General features: G+C 38.8%; 1 protein-coding gene across 2 annotated transcripts in view; it reads right to left on the bottom strand.

The window, feature by feature from the left end:
* Window positions 1–13,607, bottom strand: part of SPG11 (SPG11 vesicle trafficking associated, spatacsin) — a 33,895-nt gene that overhangs the window by 15,075 nt on the left and 5,213 nt on the right. Inside the window, exons 7-23 of one of the 2 annotated variants that reach the window (XM_063347048.1) lie at window positions 13,455–13,600; window positions 12,823–12,955; window positions 12,294–12,449; window positions 10,583–10,761; window positions 10,239–10,415; window positions 9,677–9,748; window positions 9,122–9,249; window positions 8,268–8,446; window positions 7,578–7,785; window positions 6,894–7,097; window positions 5,862–5,968; window positions 4,928–5,073; window positions 3,916–4,077; window positions 3,122–3,188; window positions 2,500–2,665; window positions 1,121–1,326; window positions 214–322 (exon numbers count right to left, since the gene is read on the bottom strand). In XM_063347048.1, coding sequence (XP_063203118.1) covers window positions 214–322; window positions 1,121–1,326; window positions 2,500–2,665; window positions 3,122–3,188; window positions 3,916–4,077; window positions 4,928–5,073; window positions 5,862–5,968; window positions 6,894–7,097; window positions 7,578–7,785; window positions 8,268–8,446; window positions 9,122–9,249; window positions 9,677–9,748; window positions 10,239–10,415; window positions 10,583–10,761; window positions 12,294–12,449; window positions 12,823–12,955; window positions 13,455–13,600 — 2,545 coding nt within the window. The remainder of the gene's footprint in view (window positions 1–213; window positions 323–1,120; window positions 1,327–2,499; window positions 2,666–3,121; window positions 3,189–3,915; window positions 4,078–4,927; window positions 5,074–5,861; window positions 5,969–6,893; window positions 7,098–7,577; window positions 7,786–8,267; window positions 8,447–9,121; window positions 9,250–9,676; window positions 9,749–10,238; window positions 10,416–10,582; window positions 10,762–12,293; window positions 12,450–12,822; window positions 12,956–13,454; window positions 13,601–13,607) is intronic. The other variant, XM_063347049.1, reaches the window with a different exon arrangement.

Genomic DNA, 13,607 nt, shown 5'->3' with positions numbered 1-13,607 from the left:
AGCTCTGAGAACAGCGAGTCTAACGTGCTGACTGCACTTCCTTATCCTTGCCAACAGACATCCGTTACCTCTACCATCTGAAATACCAAGACTATCTTCTAAATTCAAATATTGTTGTTCAGTTTACCACAATAAGACACACACATCTCTTTTATAAATTCAGTGCTCGATCTCAATTTGCCAGCGTAATCCTTTAAACCCCATTTTACTCACTTCTTTATTCCTTGATGCTCAACTGCATCCCAAAAGGCTTCTTCTAAGGAGATAAGAACTTCTGCTGCTGCTGCTTTTTCACCATCAGCCAATTTCGTTAACTTTTCAACTGTTCAAAAGAACGTATTACTATTTCTGAGATGCTATTTGGGATTAGAGTAATGGTAATATTTTCAAAAGTACCAGAATCAATAAGTGGAACAAATCTTATTAATGCAAATGTTTCAATAACTATGCCAAGTCTGGCACCAACGTGGTTACATGATTTTTGAAAAAAGAATTTCAACTTTTAAATCACATAACTTTTTTTTTTTTTAAATAAGCGCTACCTATAGTTTTAAATAACATATATGTTTTTAGAACGATCAGGAAAATATAAATGCATGCCAGCAGTTTCCCAGTTGGGACAGACAGACACCTGTGGACCTATAGTTTGAAATTCAACTTTATTATTCCTAGGATAAGTTTAATTTCCTTACAGCTTTAAACATCTGGTTTCACTGCAGCTGTAAGACAGTTTTCAAGTATGAAAGACAAAAGAGATTTATTTGGTAATGTCCCTTTGTTTAATCCTCTAGTTATATTAATACAACATTAGGCTGAACTTTACTAAATATTACACAGAGCCTTAAGCAGCTGTTCGACAGTGTCTGTCTGACAGTCCCGCAATCCCGGCTGCATGTCATATCACAGGCTGCCTGCTGTATTTGGTATGCCAGGTTCAAAGTGCACCTTCAAATTAGTAAGAAGCAGGAAAAAAAGAAGAGCAAAATTCTTAGCTCTTCAAAGGACAGGATGCTCTTACTGCACTCCTGAGAAGTCGGGCGCCATCTTTCAATCCATCTCTGCTTCTCTTCCCGATAAACACATAGTACCCTATTTTAAAACAAACAAAGCACGCCCTTACCCAAAGATTCTTTGATTTGATTGTGCTGAGATTCTTCATTTCTAGTTCTGTAACTGAAAATGATGTTTGCAACTTTAATATCGACTCTGAGTTTGAGGCTGTCGAGACCAAGCAATTCCAGAAAACACACACAGGCTGCTCCTACTGAAGGCGCGCTGAAGGAGGAAAGAGCTAAAACATAGGCTTCCTTCCCTGCTTGCTGAATCCTGAAACAAAAAGGACACCAGTTAGCACATATGATTTTTAACTGATTTTCAAACATAAACATTCGCCACGTAAACAAGTACCTACAAGGTTTACTACACTCACAGACTTCAACATGGAGGATGTTTACAAAACAGAAGTCTCGTATTTATAAAAAACCCTAGGTATGAGAATAAAGCCTTACACATCATAAACACAGAGTCTGCAATTTAATAAACTTTAACAAAAACTAAAGCCGATGCACTTGGTATTACAATTAATAAAAACCAGCTGTCAGCACTTTCAGTGCGAGAAGTCCCATGGCAGAGCTCACAATCGAAGCTCTGCAGCGTCAAGAACCTGAAATCGATTTACAGCTCGCGCTAAGCAAAAAAGCTCCCCTGAAGGGTTCTACAGGGGCTGGGGCACTGCTTAGCTGAAATTCTTCCAGAGCAGTAACTCAAAGAATTGTGCATGTCTGATTGCCTTTTAAACTATTAAGTACCTCAGTCTAGATTAAGGTATGTTTTCCTTTTTGCCCAAATCTTAGCTGTTTACACAAGAGAAACTTATTTGTATCGAAATGAGGAAAAGAAACATACAGTGACTAATAAACAAACAGGACATTCAGGAAACAAACAGTGATTCGTTCTGATGTAACTCCTACTAGTTTAGAATATACTTAATAGTAAGTTTAATATATTCAAGGAAGATGTGTAATTTGACTGTATCCCTTTGAACACATGATTCTGAAGCTTCAGCCAGAAAATTTAATTCCTTCCACCTCCAGTACGTTATTTGTCTTATTAATTTAACTAAAGAAGTCTAATTCTTAGGAAATGTCAAAGAAAAGGGGCATCTTTTGTCTAAAAAGTGATCTGGAGGCTCAGGTCCCTGGAAGAAAAGCCTACCTATGTTTGATATGACTGGAGTATTTTCCATTCCTTGCTTTTATACTGTAGATTTTATTTAGGTAATTCAAAATAAAACTCACCTTCTTTTAGGTGACATTTGATTTCTATCCTACTCCATGCTAGACTATTGAACAGACTCCTAGGACAGCTAAAACGTCAAGCGATGCAACAACGCACACCACTTGTTTGCTGTTGGGGAGGATTAATGTTACTCCATGTGCTAGATTATAAAGATTGTAACTTCAAAAGAACTATTTGACCGTCATTTTTGAGAAGACTTACAACTGTCTGGGGGATTTGCTCTTTACTAACTGCTGGACCAAAAATGTTCCAAAAGCAAATGACGGACGTCCATGGTGCAAATAGTACAAAAAATCCAGTCGTTCCATTATAGCGTATTTGTTCACCAGTTCAGGGGATGAAAAATGAGGAAAGTCAGTTGATGCATCTAGAAGGAATATCATCGTTATTATGAGCTGATAAACCGTTGAATTAAACATAGAAAATGGCTTTTGGCCTCCAAACATGAGATGACAACCAAATACCTCTCCTCTTGTTCTAATTCAAATCTCAGCATACCCAAACCCCGCTGCAATCGCAATTCTCATTGTAAAACTCTACAACTCTAGATCACTTCTTAGGCTCTCAACTTCTTTTTAAAAGAAAATACTGCTTTTCTATCTCATAATACATTCAGAAAAAATTCTGTCTGTGAAGAACTTAGTGGAAAAGGTAACCTATCTACGATTTTAATTTCCAAACAAAATTTTAGTAAATTACACTGGATTTTTTTGTAAAAGAAATGCCCTTTGGAATAAGTTTATCTGCCAAATCATTCCACTGGAAGGTATTTTATCCTAGGTGCTCAGGCTAACAAAGCATATAAAACTTGAAAGTAACGTACCTGATACAGCAAGAGTATTTGTTGACTGCCAGCCAAATAATTTAGTGGGATCAAAGGGCACTAATGACTGAAAGATTAGAAACAAAATATATTGAGAAGTCTTAAGATTTTGACATCAGACCAAACTGGAGAATGTTTTAGGGAGCTGCAGCGGCAGAGAACCAGGCCTGGCCTGTGCTGCTATCGAGCAGTGACGTATCTTGTGCAGCTCTCGCAAAGATGCAAACGGATCCACTCCGTAGGACCAGAACACAAACAAGTGCAAGGAAAGAAAGGCTTAGACTTTGGTCTAAGAAAGAACATAATTAAGTATTTTGCTAAACTGTGATCCTAGTAAAGTGAACACTTCCCTAATAATGAATAATTCATAGCCATTTCTTCCAACTTTCAGTTTATTTCACACCACAGATCTGAAGTAAAAGGCATTTGCCCAGAAATGGGTCACGACATTCCATGAGACGCTATCCTTTAATTCTCAATTTCAATTTCCCTTAGACAATTCTAAACAACCTGCCCACTGAACGCTGCACGAATGTCACTTCTCTGACATCCCAGGCCTGCTGAAGTTAAACACTGCAGATGCCTTTACGGGTCTGGGGGAGCTGGGGGGAAGCCAGACTCACAGACACCATTTCAAAAAACTGTTCAGAATGAAGCTATAAACTGTAGCTCCAAATTAAAGATTCCAAGGAAACAACATATGGTCCCCACCCTCCAGGCTTTAGCTGCAAACAAGCTTCTCTCAGTTTACTTTTGTTCTGCCAAAAAGCACCACCGAGAAGCATTCTGTGTACCTGAACAAGATGGTAGAGAGAGATGTCAGGTGGCAAGATTCCATGAGAGGTACATGGGGGAAAGAGAGCGGCTCTGAGTTTGGGGTAAGGAGTCAATGCCATTTTTAAGAGCTGTGGATCGACTTTCTTTAGAGGTTTTTCAGTATCTTCATTCTGAAGAACCTACATTGCAAGGAAGCAAAAATATTTCATTAGGAAGAAGAAACCGCATTAAGGTAATAACAGAACAATCTTTGAATCCATTAAACAAACATATGCTGACATATGGCGACAACACAGGAAGTATCATTTTTTTCCTGGAAAATCCTTTTAAGTTATAATAGACAGTACCTGGTATTTTAGATTACTGTGCTATGTCTCAAAAAGTTATCTGTATTAATCAATTCTGTTCCGACATGTGGGTCACCGAGCATTTTCTTTTAAAAGTATAAACGTTTACAATGTGCTTTTTGATCTCTAGAGCACAATGCAACCGATTAACAATGTAACCACTAAGCTGAAGTTTTTGATCTGTGCCTAGATTTTCAGCCTTTAAAAATAAAAATATGGAAGCCGAATAACCCCAATTCAGCTCCAAGCAGAAGAGCAGTCAGTTACCCGTTGCTTCATTTACTTATAAACTACAAATGACCACAAAAGGGGACAGTCGTCTAACAAATACAGCAACACCATTTCAAAGGTTTATTGAAAATATTTTTGCAAACTAAAACTATTTGAGGAACACAAGTGCCTATAAACTCTCTCAGCTGTAACTTGTTACGAAGGAATTAAATACTCCAACTCACAGCCACTGTGCCTTGCTATTTGTAAACGACGTAACCTCAAACCGCTCCACTCGCTTCATCTGGGCAACTAACATTGAAACACGCAACGCCAAAGACAGATTTTTATATGAAAATAAATTATATGATGGCGTTAATGTATTTATTTTAATTAGTGTACTCCTTTGAGTTTTTCAACACCATGCGAGAACTTCTGCAAAAGCTTATCGACCCTTTGCTGCCCACCATACCTGATCAATACCTCCAGGGGCGTACATCGTAGTCGCAAGTGCTAACAGCGTACGTCCTTCCAGGAGCATGCTGCTCACGCTGGCTTGGTTACTGGGAATCAAGATCTGAGCATTTGCTAGGCTAGCTTGAAAAATCGCCTTTGGATCTGAAAAGAAAAAAGTAAGACTTAATTTCATGCAAACACTATTAAATTGTTACATCGTGTATTAAAACAGTCCCATGACTATGAAAAAAGCTGGAGTTTCTAGTTTTTGTTGTTAATAGTGATTTTTCTCAATTTACTTATAAATACAGATAAGCTGTTCTAAATTTTACTGAGCTTTCCCAATTTCAAATCAGTTTTACCTACACAGATGGATTTGGATTGAGTCCCACAGTTTAGCATTGTATTGATTCAATTCTTTATCCTATACTGATCACGCTTTCTGAAAATCCTCCACTTGGGCTTACTTTTATCATTTGTTAACATGTAACTCTACAGAAGATGAAATGTTTTTTCAAAAAGTGAAATGAGTTCAGGGCACAAATTCTACTCATTTTGAATGACAATAACAAAAAAAAAAAGCAAAATACATGATCTAAGGGGCAGAAAAGTCAAAATGCACCACGAGAACTAGAGGAAGCTTTAACAGTATACGCATTTTCTTACGAATTCTCCTTCTGCTCAACCTGTGGGGAATATAATCAAATTGGAGGCAATGTTGATCATACACAAAATAATTCTCACGTATCTACAGCCTCCAAATCTTTATGTACAGTTTAAGTAGGAATTATAATTTGCATTTTAGAGATGAGGAACTGATACACACGTAAACGATTTGCCATGCTCAAAGACGAGTTTGCAGCAGAGCAGACAATTAAACCCCGCTGTGCCGAACACTCAGCCGGCAGCGCAAACATCAGGCCCCCGCTGGAGCGCGGCCGGACTCCTACCTCGTGGATTACTGGCAACCCCTCGACACTGCACAAGGAATTCAAACCAGGGATGCGCTTCATGCAGTTCCTTGTTATCCAAAATAGGGCAATTCGCAGGAGTTAAACTGGAAATAAGAGGAGTAGCAGCACAGTGGAAGTACAGTATTTATAACCATCCTCTGCCCCAGCATAGCACTGCACTATTAAGAGCATCTGACTTGGTGTTACAGTGACTTGTTTCATCCATCCTTATGAAAGTGTCCAATCACATCCCCCTCCTCTCCAAGACGTACAGCGTCAGCTGATGCGGCATCTCTGACAGTTCCCTTCTTTGAGATCCTCTTTCCGCGCTTGCTTCCGTAAATCAAAGTAACGGTTTCCAGACCTGACAACCCCAAACACTTTCCAAAGAAGGGATTTGATTCACAAATACCACTCTGTATAGTCTAAATATTTTATGCAAACTAAAATTGATTATGCAAACAAAACAAAACGTCTTGTTGGCTTTTCTCTGGTCCACTTTTACCTTCTTAATAATTACACTATGAAACTAGAGTTACAGCTAAAAAATTTCAGTTGCAAAGTATTCATTAAGTGGGAAGTATTCATACAGTTTCAATACCTACTATTTCTTTCTCCTTCAAATCCCAACTAATCCTAATTTAGACGGAAACTAGCAATTTCTTTACTTGTGAATGCATCAAGAATGAACTCATACTTGTGTTCAAGTGAGAGTTTCTGAACAATGAGTTGGTTTGACTCATTTAAGATTGTATTGGTTATAGCATTATGCTATTACGACGATAATAATCTCCTTTAATGACTGACACACAAATTAACCTCGACAAGACAACCTGAATAAAGCTTCAAAATACAGCATGAAACCTAACACACCGCCCCAGGGTTTAATGAATGTCATTTTAATGAAAATGACACTGTTGTAACCCAAGTAGTCTCTCTCACCAAACAGCAAGGGCCGAGGAAAACTCTATTAAAATTGTTTCATTATTTAAATCTGCATGAGATTTGAGGGATGAAAAGCGCTCATACCTGTAATAGTCTAAGTAAGTGTATAACAGATACTGTAAATTGTGTTCCAAACAGTGAAGGACGAAACGAGCGTGGAAGTCTAGACCACTTGCAGCGTTGTATTTTGGAACAGGGTGAGGATTTTGCAGTACTCCCCCAAGGTAAGACAGTCTTTGGAGCAGAAGTTCAAAATCTTCCAACTCAGAACAGACAAAAATTCCATTTCTATCAGAAAAGAGAAAAAGCATATGCACCAATTCAGTTCAAAATTATAAAGCAGACCTTTCCTTCTAGGGGATTACTTCACTACCGAGGCAAACACAACATGCCAAAATATCCTTGATAGTGCCCAAACAATATCGTAGTTACTACAATTCACTGCAGAGAAGTGAAATGCTCTGTTTTTAGAGTTTTCTCCCTTGCCTTAAAACGGGCATCAGGAATAGAATCACTGTGAAAGGTTGAAGAGCTGATAGAGGATTTCTGTTGCTCTCATGTTTCTTACTGTTTTCAGGTAACGCAAAGTGCAAGTACAAGACTAAAATTAAATTTATTAATGGATTTGTGCTGTTTCGAAAAAGGACACTAAATACGATATAAAAATTCATATGTATCAAATATTTTATTAACTTGTACCTCTACAGCTATCTGATTTTGGCTTCCCGTAAGATAGAAAAGTTAGTATAATGCATTAAGGGCACATACCTAGCCAGCTTGGTCAAGATATCACTTCTCATGTAGCTACTGCATAACATGTGCCGGTCAATAATGTCTGGGGTAAGAGGGGGCCAGTGAGCTTCTCCGCACAAGGGCTGGTTGGGCTCCGACTCTTCAATCCATGAACAAATATTAGGCCAATCATGCTGGGCTGTCAAGTGCATCCAAAGCACCTCAGGATTACACGTCTTGAGTTCTGTGTTTCAGAACGGCAAAGAGATGAAACCGCCACAAACAAACACTACATAAGAAATACTGACATTTCTTTATACATGTACGTATTTTTAAGGAACAGTTGCAAATACGATGCTGAGATGAAGTATACTGCGACAAGCTTGTCACAGCTTTATGCTGGAAAAGCTAAATGTAACACTACGGTGTAATAAGCTTTACAGAACGTAGCAGAGCGTGACATCTACAAGTGGCCGTGCATTAGACAAGTCCCTTTCAGCAAGTTCCAAATTTTTCTCTACAGGAGGAACACAGATCCCTGCCAGAACGCAACAGGATGAAAACACACGGTTTACCCATTTTCACTGACAAAAAATAAGTGACCTACTGTGGTAGCACACAACTTTAGTGATACCAATGCCACTCCTACACGCTTGCAATACACTATGTCAAAGACGGATTTTTAATTCCCAATTTCTTTTAAGTCCTTAGTACCAGAATACTTGCCTTGGTGTGGTTTTCTGGGGAGAAGAATCATTTCCTGAATAAGCTCATCCCACCACTGAGCCCAGTTAAACATCACTCTGACTCTCCTGTTGTGAACCCGATGTCTGTCACAATTCAACAACGAGTCCAGAACAGCTGTACGTCTGGAAAAATCTTGTTCCTTTCTCCAGTTCTTGAAACTGCAATGAAATATGGCATTAGGACGTTTTCTAGTCCTGTTTTAGAAAACAGTCTACAACCTAACAAATGGGAGATGATGCAAGGGTCAACAAATTTTGCGAGGCCATTTTGAAGAGAGTTCTGGAAGTGGTAGCGGGACTTACTTCAGCTAAAAGCTCGAGAGCGCATATGAGAACAATGAGCAAAGAATTACTTCATTTTCCCAAAACTGGCATACCAAACGATAAGTATCGTAACATTTTAAAAATTATTTAACTGTAAAATGATTCTTCTAGGTTATTTTAGTTTGCTATATTATGGATATCATATATCAAAAATAGAGCAAACATTCCATCTGAACATGTTTCATTTGATTAATAATTCTTATAATATCATTTGTTATTAAAAATACTTCATTTATGGTGATGATGACACGAACAGAAGACCTCTGTTGCACTGATGATATACGTCGTGACTTAGTCTGGAAGACCACGACAGCAATTGTTACATTAATGAGAAAAGCAATCGTTCCCACACTGACCTTTATTTCTGCAAATGAAGACCAGTGAGAAATTAACGAAATTACAGAAGACCGTATTTGTTAGTGCAGTAAATCATACAGAATGTAGAAGCCAGCATATTTTAAATCCTATTAATGTTATTAATTAATAATTAAAACTGATAACCCACATTACCTGGAAAGAGATTGAATCTCTTTATTTTCTTGGAAGGATTCCGAGTAAAAGCTTTCAACCTGATGCACAAAGTCTATCATTTTCTTCTCTTTTTCAGAAAAATAATTTTCTTCTCGTAAAACTTTCACCTTTAATTCAAATTAAAGTATTACCTCCAATTACAATTTTTATCTACTTATAATATATTCAAGTTGTAAACGATCCTGCAAGTGTAAAGAGTTAACTAACTGTAGGAAAAAGTGCTGGAAGCGCTGAGGTCAATACATCCAAATTACAAGAGGGCCAGGAGTTCATACTGCGTGCAAGCAGATGAGAACTAGATCAGAGCCAGGACAAAGAAATGACATTTTAACCATTTTTTACTGCAAATACAAAAGAACACGGGAACGTCAATGGCATGTCTCAGCAACTACACTGCAAGGATGCAGGGACAAAACCTGTTTGTTCCCATCCTGAAAGTGTGTTCAATACAAGGCTTTCTCTCAGCATAAATACGCATCAGACTTCGGACCTGAGAACATCAGCTAGAACAAAAAAAGCCTTTTCTACACTTACCAACAAATCTCGTACATGTTTATCAACTGTGTAGAAACATATCTTATGCAATTCCTCCTTCACATCAAAGCCCTAACAAAAAAGAAGACACTCGTTGTATGCAAACTGTACAAATGCGTTGTATGCAAACTGTACACTGACAGAATAAATGCGCCTGCTTTCTTTCCAAAGCACACAACCTTTTACAAATGTGCTTCTGATAGCCGTTTCACCAGTTACTAAAGATGTCACAATAACCCAGTGACCTGCGTGATGTCTCCAGCATGTCTGGATACAAAATGTGTACCCTTTAATACCTGACTTGCCAGAATCACCTTTACACTTTGCTGATCGTGACATCAGCCAACACGCCCTCAGAAATAGGCTCCCTCAGCGTTCTGAAGCCGTTAGTGACCAAAGCAGTTCCTTAAAACAAGTTCATTTGCACTGTAACACATGTATGTGGTAGAATCAAAACATCCATAACACACCTAAATGCTCCCCATACTCTTAGCATTCATTTATTTCATTAGTCACAAAGAAGCGTTAAGAACTATCAGCATGCTTATTGAACCCCTCTCACCATATTTCTTAAAAGTTCGGAGGCCTCTTTGGTATTATCCTTCAGAAGACGGTCATAGACCAGATTCAAACCTATCTGAATAAATACTTGAAGACTCTGAGCAGGATGCTGATGCATTCGGAAGAAGGTCTGGGCCTCTGGCATTTTGTTGCTTAAGATGGCCTCAGCGATGACTTCCTAAAAGGGGGACAAATGGAACAAATCGATCTCACTAATGCTCAGTGTTATTATCTTTATAATCCCTATACTGATTTTTTCCCCAACAGTTTAAGGACATTTCCATATTAATAATTTCCTTAAATGTATTTAATAAGAACAGTAAAAAATGGATGACTCATTTTTACCTCTGGTGTCAGTTTTTCCCACATGTGGCTTTCTTCTAATGCAGGCAGATCTTCATCAAGATCACTTTCTGTGTGTTCCATACTTATTTGCGGTTGAGGATATTTTCTCAGAAATTTTCTAAGTTTAATAATGTAGTCAGTTAAAATATCTGCACCCTTCTGCAGGAATTCATCAGGTTCTGCCAAGAGCACGCAAGAGATCAGTTAAACAGAACTGAACAATACAGCCTTTTTAATGCTTAGCAATGCTGAATGCGTTCTCCTGGCTAACGAACGGAACACAGCTCAGAGGAAAGCGCCCATCGGCTCTGCACTGCAATTTGACCTGCACAGGTGTGATGCTGGCCATCACTATCAGCACACTCTCAGGACAGAGTCACAATCCCACCAGTGCTCCAGAGAGGTCCCCCTGTCCCCACTGACGTGTCTTCCCCTTCAGGGACAAGTAAATGAGAACTGACGTTCTTTATTAATCCAACCAATTATTAGTCAGACAAAGTCCCGTTCAAAATGCAGGGACTTTTAAACATAACATTCATGTAGTAAGAAAAAGGACTCCTAAAAATCACGTAGGAAAAAAAAAATGATTAAGAATAACAGGTAATGGTCTGCATCCTTTACTATGGGAAGAAATCGGTTCTGCTTTAACGTGTTCGACCTGTTGGTCCACAAACTCAAAAGCACCACCCAGACAGCAATTCCGACCCCAGCAGCATGACAGCACACTGTGTGTTGGGACGTGTCACTCCACTGCCCATAGCTTTCTCTAGCAGAACAACTGTCCTCTGGAATTCTGTCATTTTAACACTTCACGATTATACCAGCTGTTACTCTGGTTTTGAACCTTTTAGGCTGTAGTTCAAAGAGCAACAGAGCAACAGTGCCAGCGTACGCAGTCATGCACTGCCACATCCAACCTGTAATCCCCATCAGACGCTGCTTCTTGCTTCCGTGACACCCCATGGGTTATACCGGGATGTGTGACTGTGTTGCCACATGGTAAATCAGACTGGGAAGTGCTCCAGAGAAAAAATAACCTGGTACGCTATTTTTTCAGCTGTATCAGTTTCTTAAACTAGTCTATTCCATTCCATTCCACAGCCACATAAATATTTGTGCCAGAATATTTCAAGTGCCACCCTTTACCCTGAGGGTGGCAGAGCACTGGAACAGGCTGCCCAGAGAGGTGGTGGAGTCTCCAACTCTGGAGACATTCAAAACCCACCTGGACGTGTTCCTGTGTAACCTGCTCTAGGTGACCCTGCTCTGGCAGGGGGGTTGGACTAGATGATCTCCAGAGGTCCCCTCCAACCCTATGATTCTATGATTCTATGATTCTAAGTGGCAGCACTGAGAAAAGAACGAGCAGCTGAGGGCTAAACCCAAGCCATTTAACTGCACTACCACCAGGTATCCAGCAACAGCCTGGAAGTCCCGTTCTGCCACTCTTAGGCGTCCCCCAGTGATCCTGTTCACAGTATCCTGTCTGATTGGAGAGCCTGATTTTATCTGCTTGGGCTAACACAGATACTGTATTCAGATGAATTTCTCATGTTTCCCCTTAACATCTTTCATTCACTTCGCTCGAGCACTTATTTTTTTGTTCATTCTAGACAAATTTAGGCTTTTCATTAAAAAAATTACTTTTTCTTACCTATCTAAACAATGACACACTACATTACTACATATGATTGAAAATGAGCGATCTTACCCTCTGTGTGCACAAAAATTTCTTCAAGTTGCCTGCTGAGGAAAGTCAACGTGAGGTTTAGCAGCTGCTCAGAAAAGTGTTTACTCTGAGGCTCCATATCATTTTCTCTGATTGCTGAGCAAAGCAAGTTTAGAGCTGGCCTCAGCTCTTCCAAATCTGCAATATTTACACAAAAAGTTAAAACATCTGCACGCTACCATATGACTGATCACATAAATTTAATATTTAAGTTAAAAGTCACAGAGGTATGCTACAAGTATCTTCTAAAATGTGTCTAACAATATATGCAACATGATTTGCCTTCACATCAAAATGCTTATAATACATATTCCAATATCAGAACATGACAAAAACCCCCACACATTATGCACCATTTCTCTCTTATTTTCCAGAAGTAGGGAAGCTGTAATATAGCATCATCCAAACGTACAAGAGAACAGGCGATTCAATCTGCTTTTACAAACACACGGCCACGAACAGAAAGGCAATTAAATTTAAACCTCTGTGTAGCTGAAAGTATATTACTTACTTTTCAGGTAAGACTGGGATGCACTATCAGTAGACTGTTCAGGTCCAGAGCAGGGTGCAGACAGATTGAAAAGACCTTCTTTGCTTTTTAAAAATAAGTCGACTGTGTCTAGCTGACGATTTTCCAAACCTGCCTAGACAAACATGCAGTAGAACAATTAATTATGCACGTACTCTAAAAATATATATTCCACATTTGCTGCTAGTATTTTTACTTCCTACTCAGTGACAAAACATACATGCAGAAAAAAAGAAGAAATTTAAACTTAGCGTGCAAGCCCTGTGGCCTGAAATAATAAGGTGACTTGTTCGGTTCCTGCCATGCTCCTTTAACAGGCAAAAATGCTTTTGGGTCCAATTAAGAGGGAGTTTTCAGCACTGCTTAGTTTAAATTTTTTATTTTTTTTTAATGTGAGTTAACTTAGTTGCTTTATTTCTTCTTTTGGGTTACTCATCTGGGTTAGTCGGGTTTTTTTATTGTTTATTTAATAACTAAACCATTACTTTTTGCCCCTAGGTTACTGAGGCATACTCTTAATTGTGTCTAAAAACACCATTAACATTGCTGAACTGTATTCATTACTTTAAAGAACTGTTTTTGTTACCTGTAAGACATGAAACAGATTTCTTTACCTCTAGCGCGTGTATCGGAATTGAACACCGTTCCCATCTGTTCAGATGACAAACAGAATCTACAACTCCAGCGCTGCCATAGATCATCAATCGATTCAAAAACTCTTCTTGAGTTAAACCAAATAGAACTAAGGAGAGACCATGCTCTAAATA

Source organism: Chroicocephalus ridibundus, chromosome 9 (genome assembly GCF_963924245.1).
Source record: "Chroicocephalus ridibundus chromosome 9, bChrRid1.1, whole genome shotgun sequence".
NCBI classification, from domain to species: Eukaryota; Metazoa; Chordata; class Aves; order Charadriiformes; family Laridae; genus Chroicocephalus; species Chroicocephalus ridibundus.
This window is presented reverse-complemented; position numbering and strand designations above follow the sequence as displayed.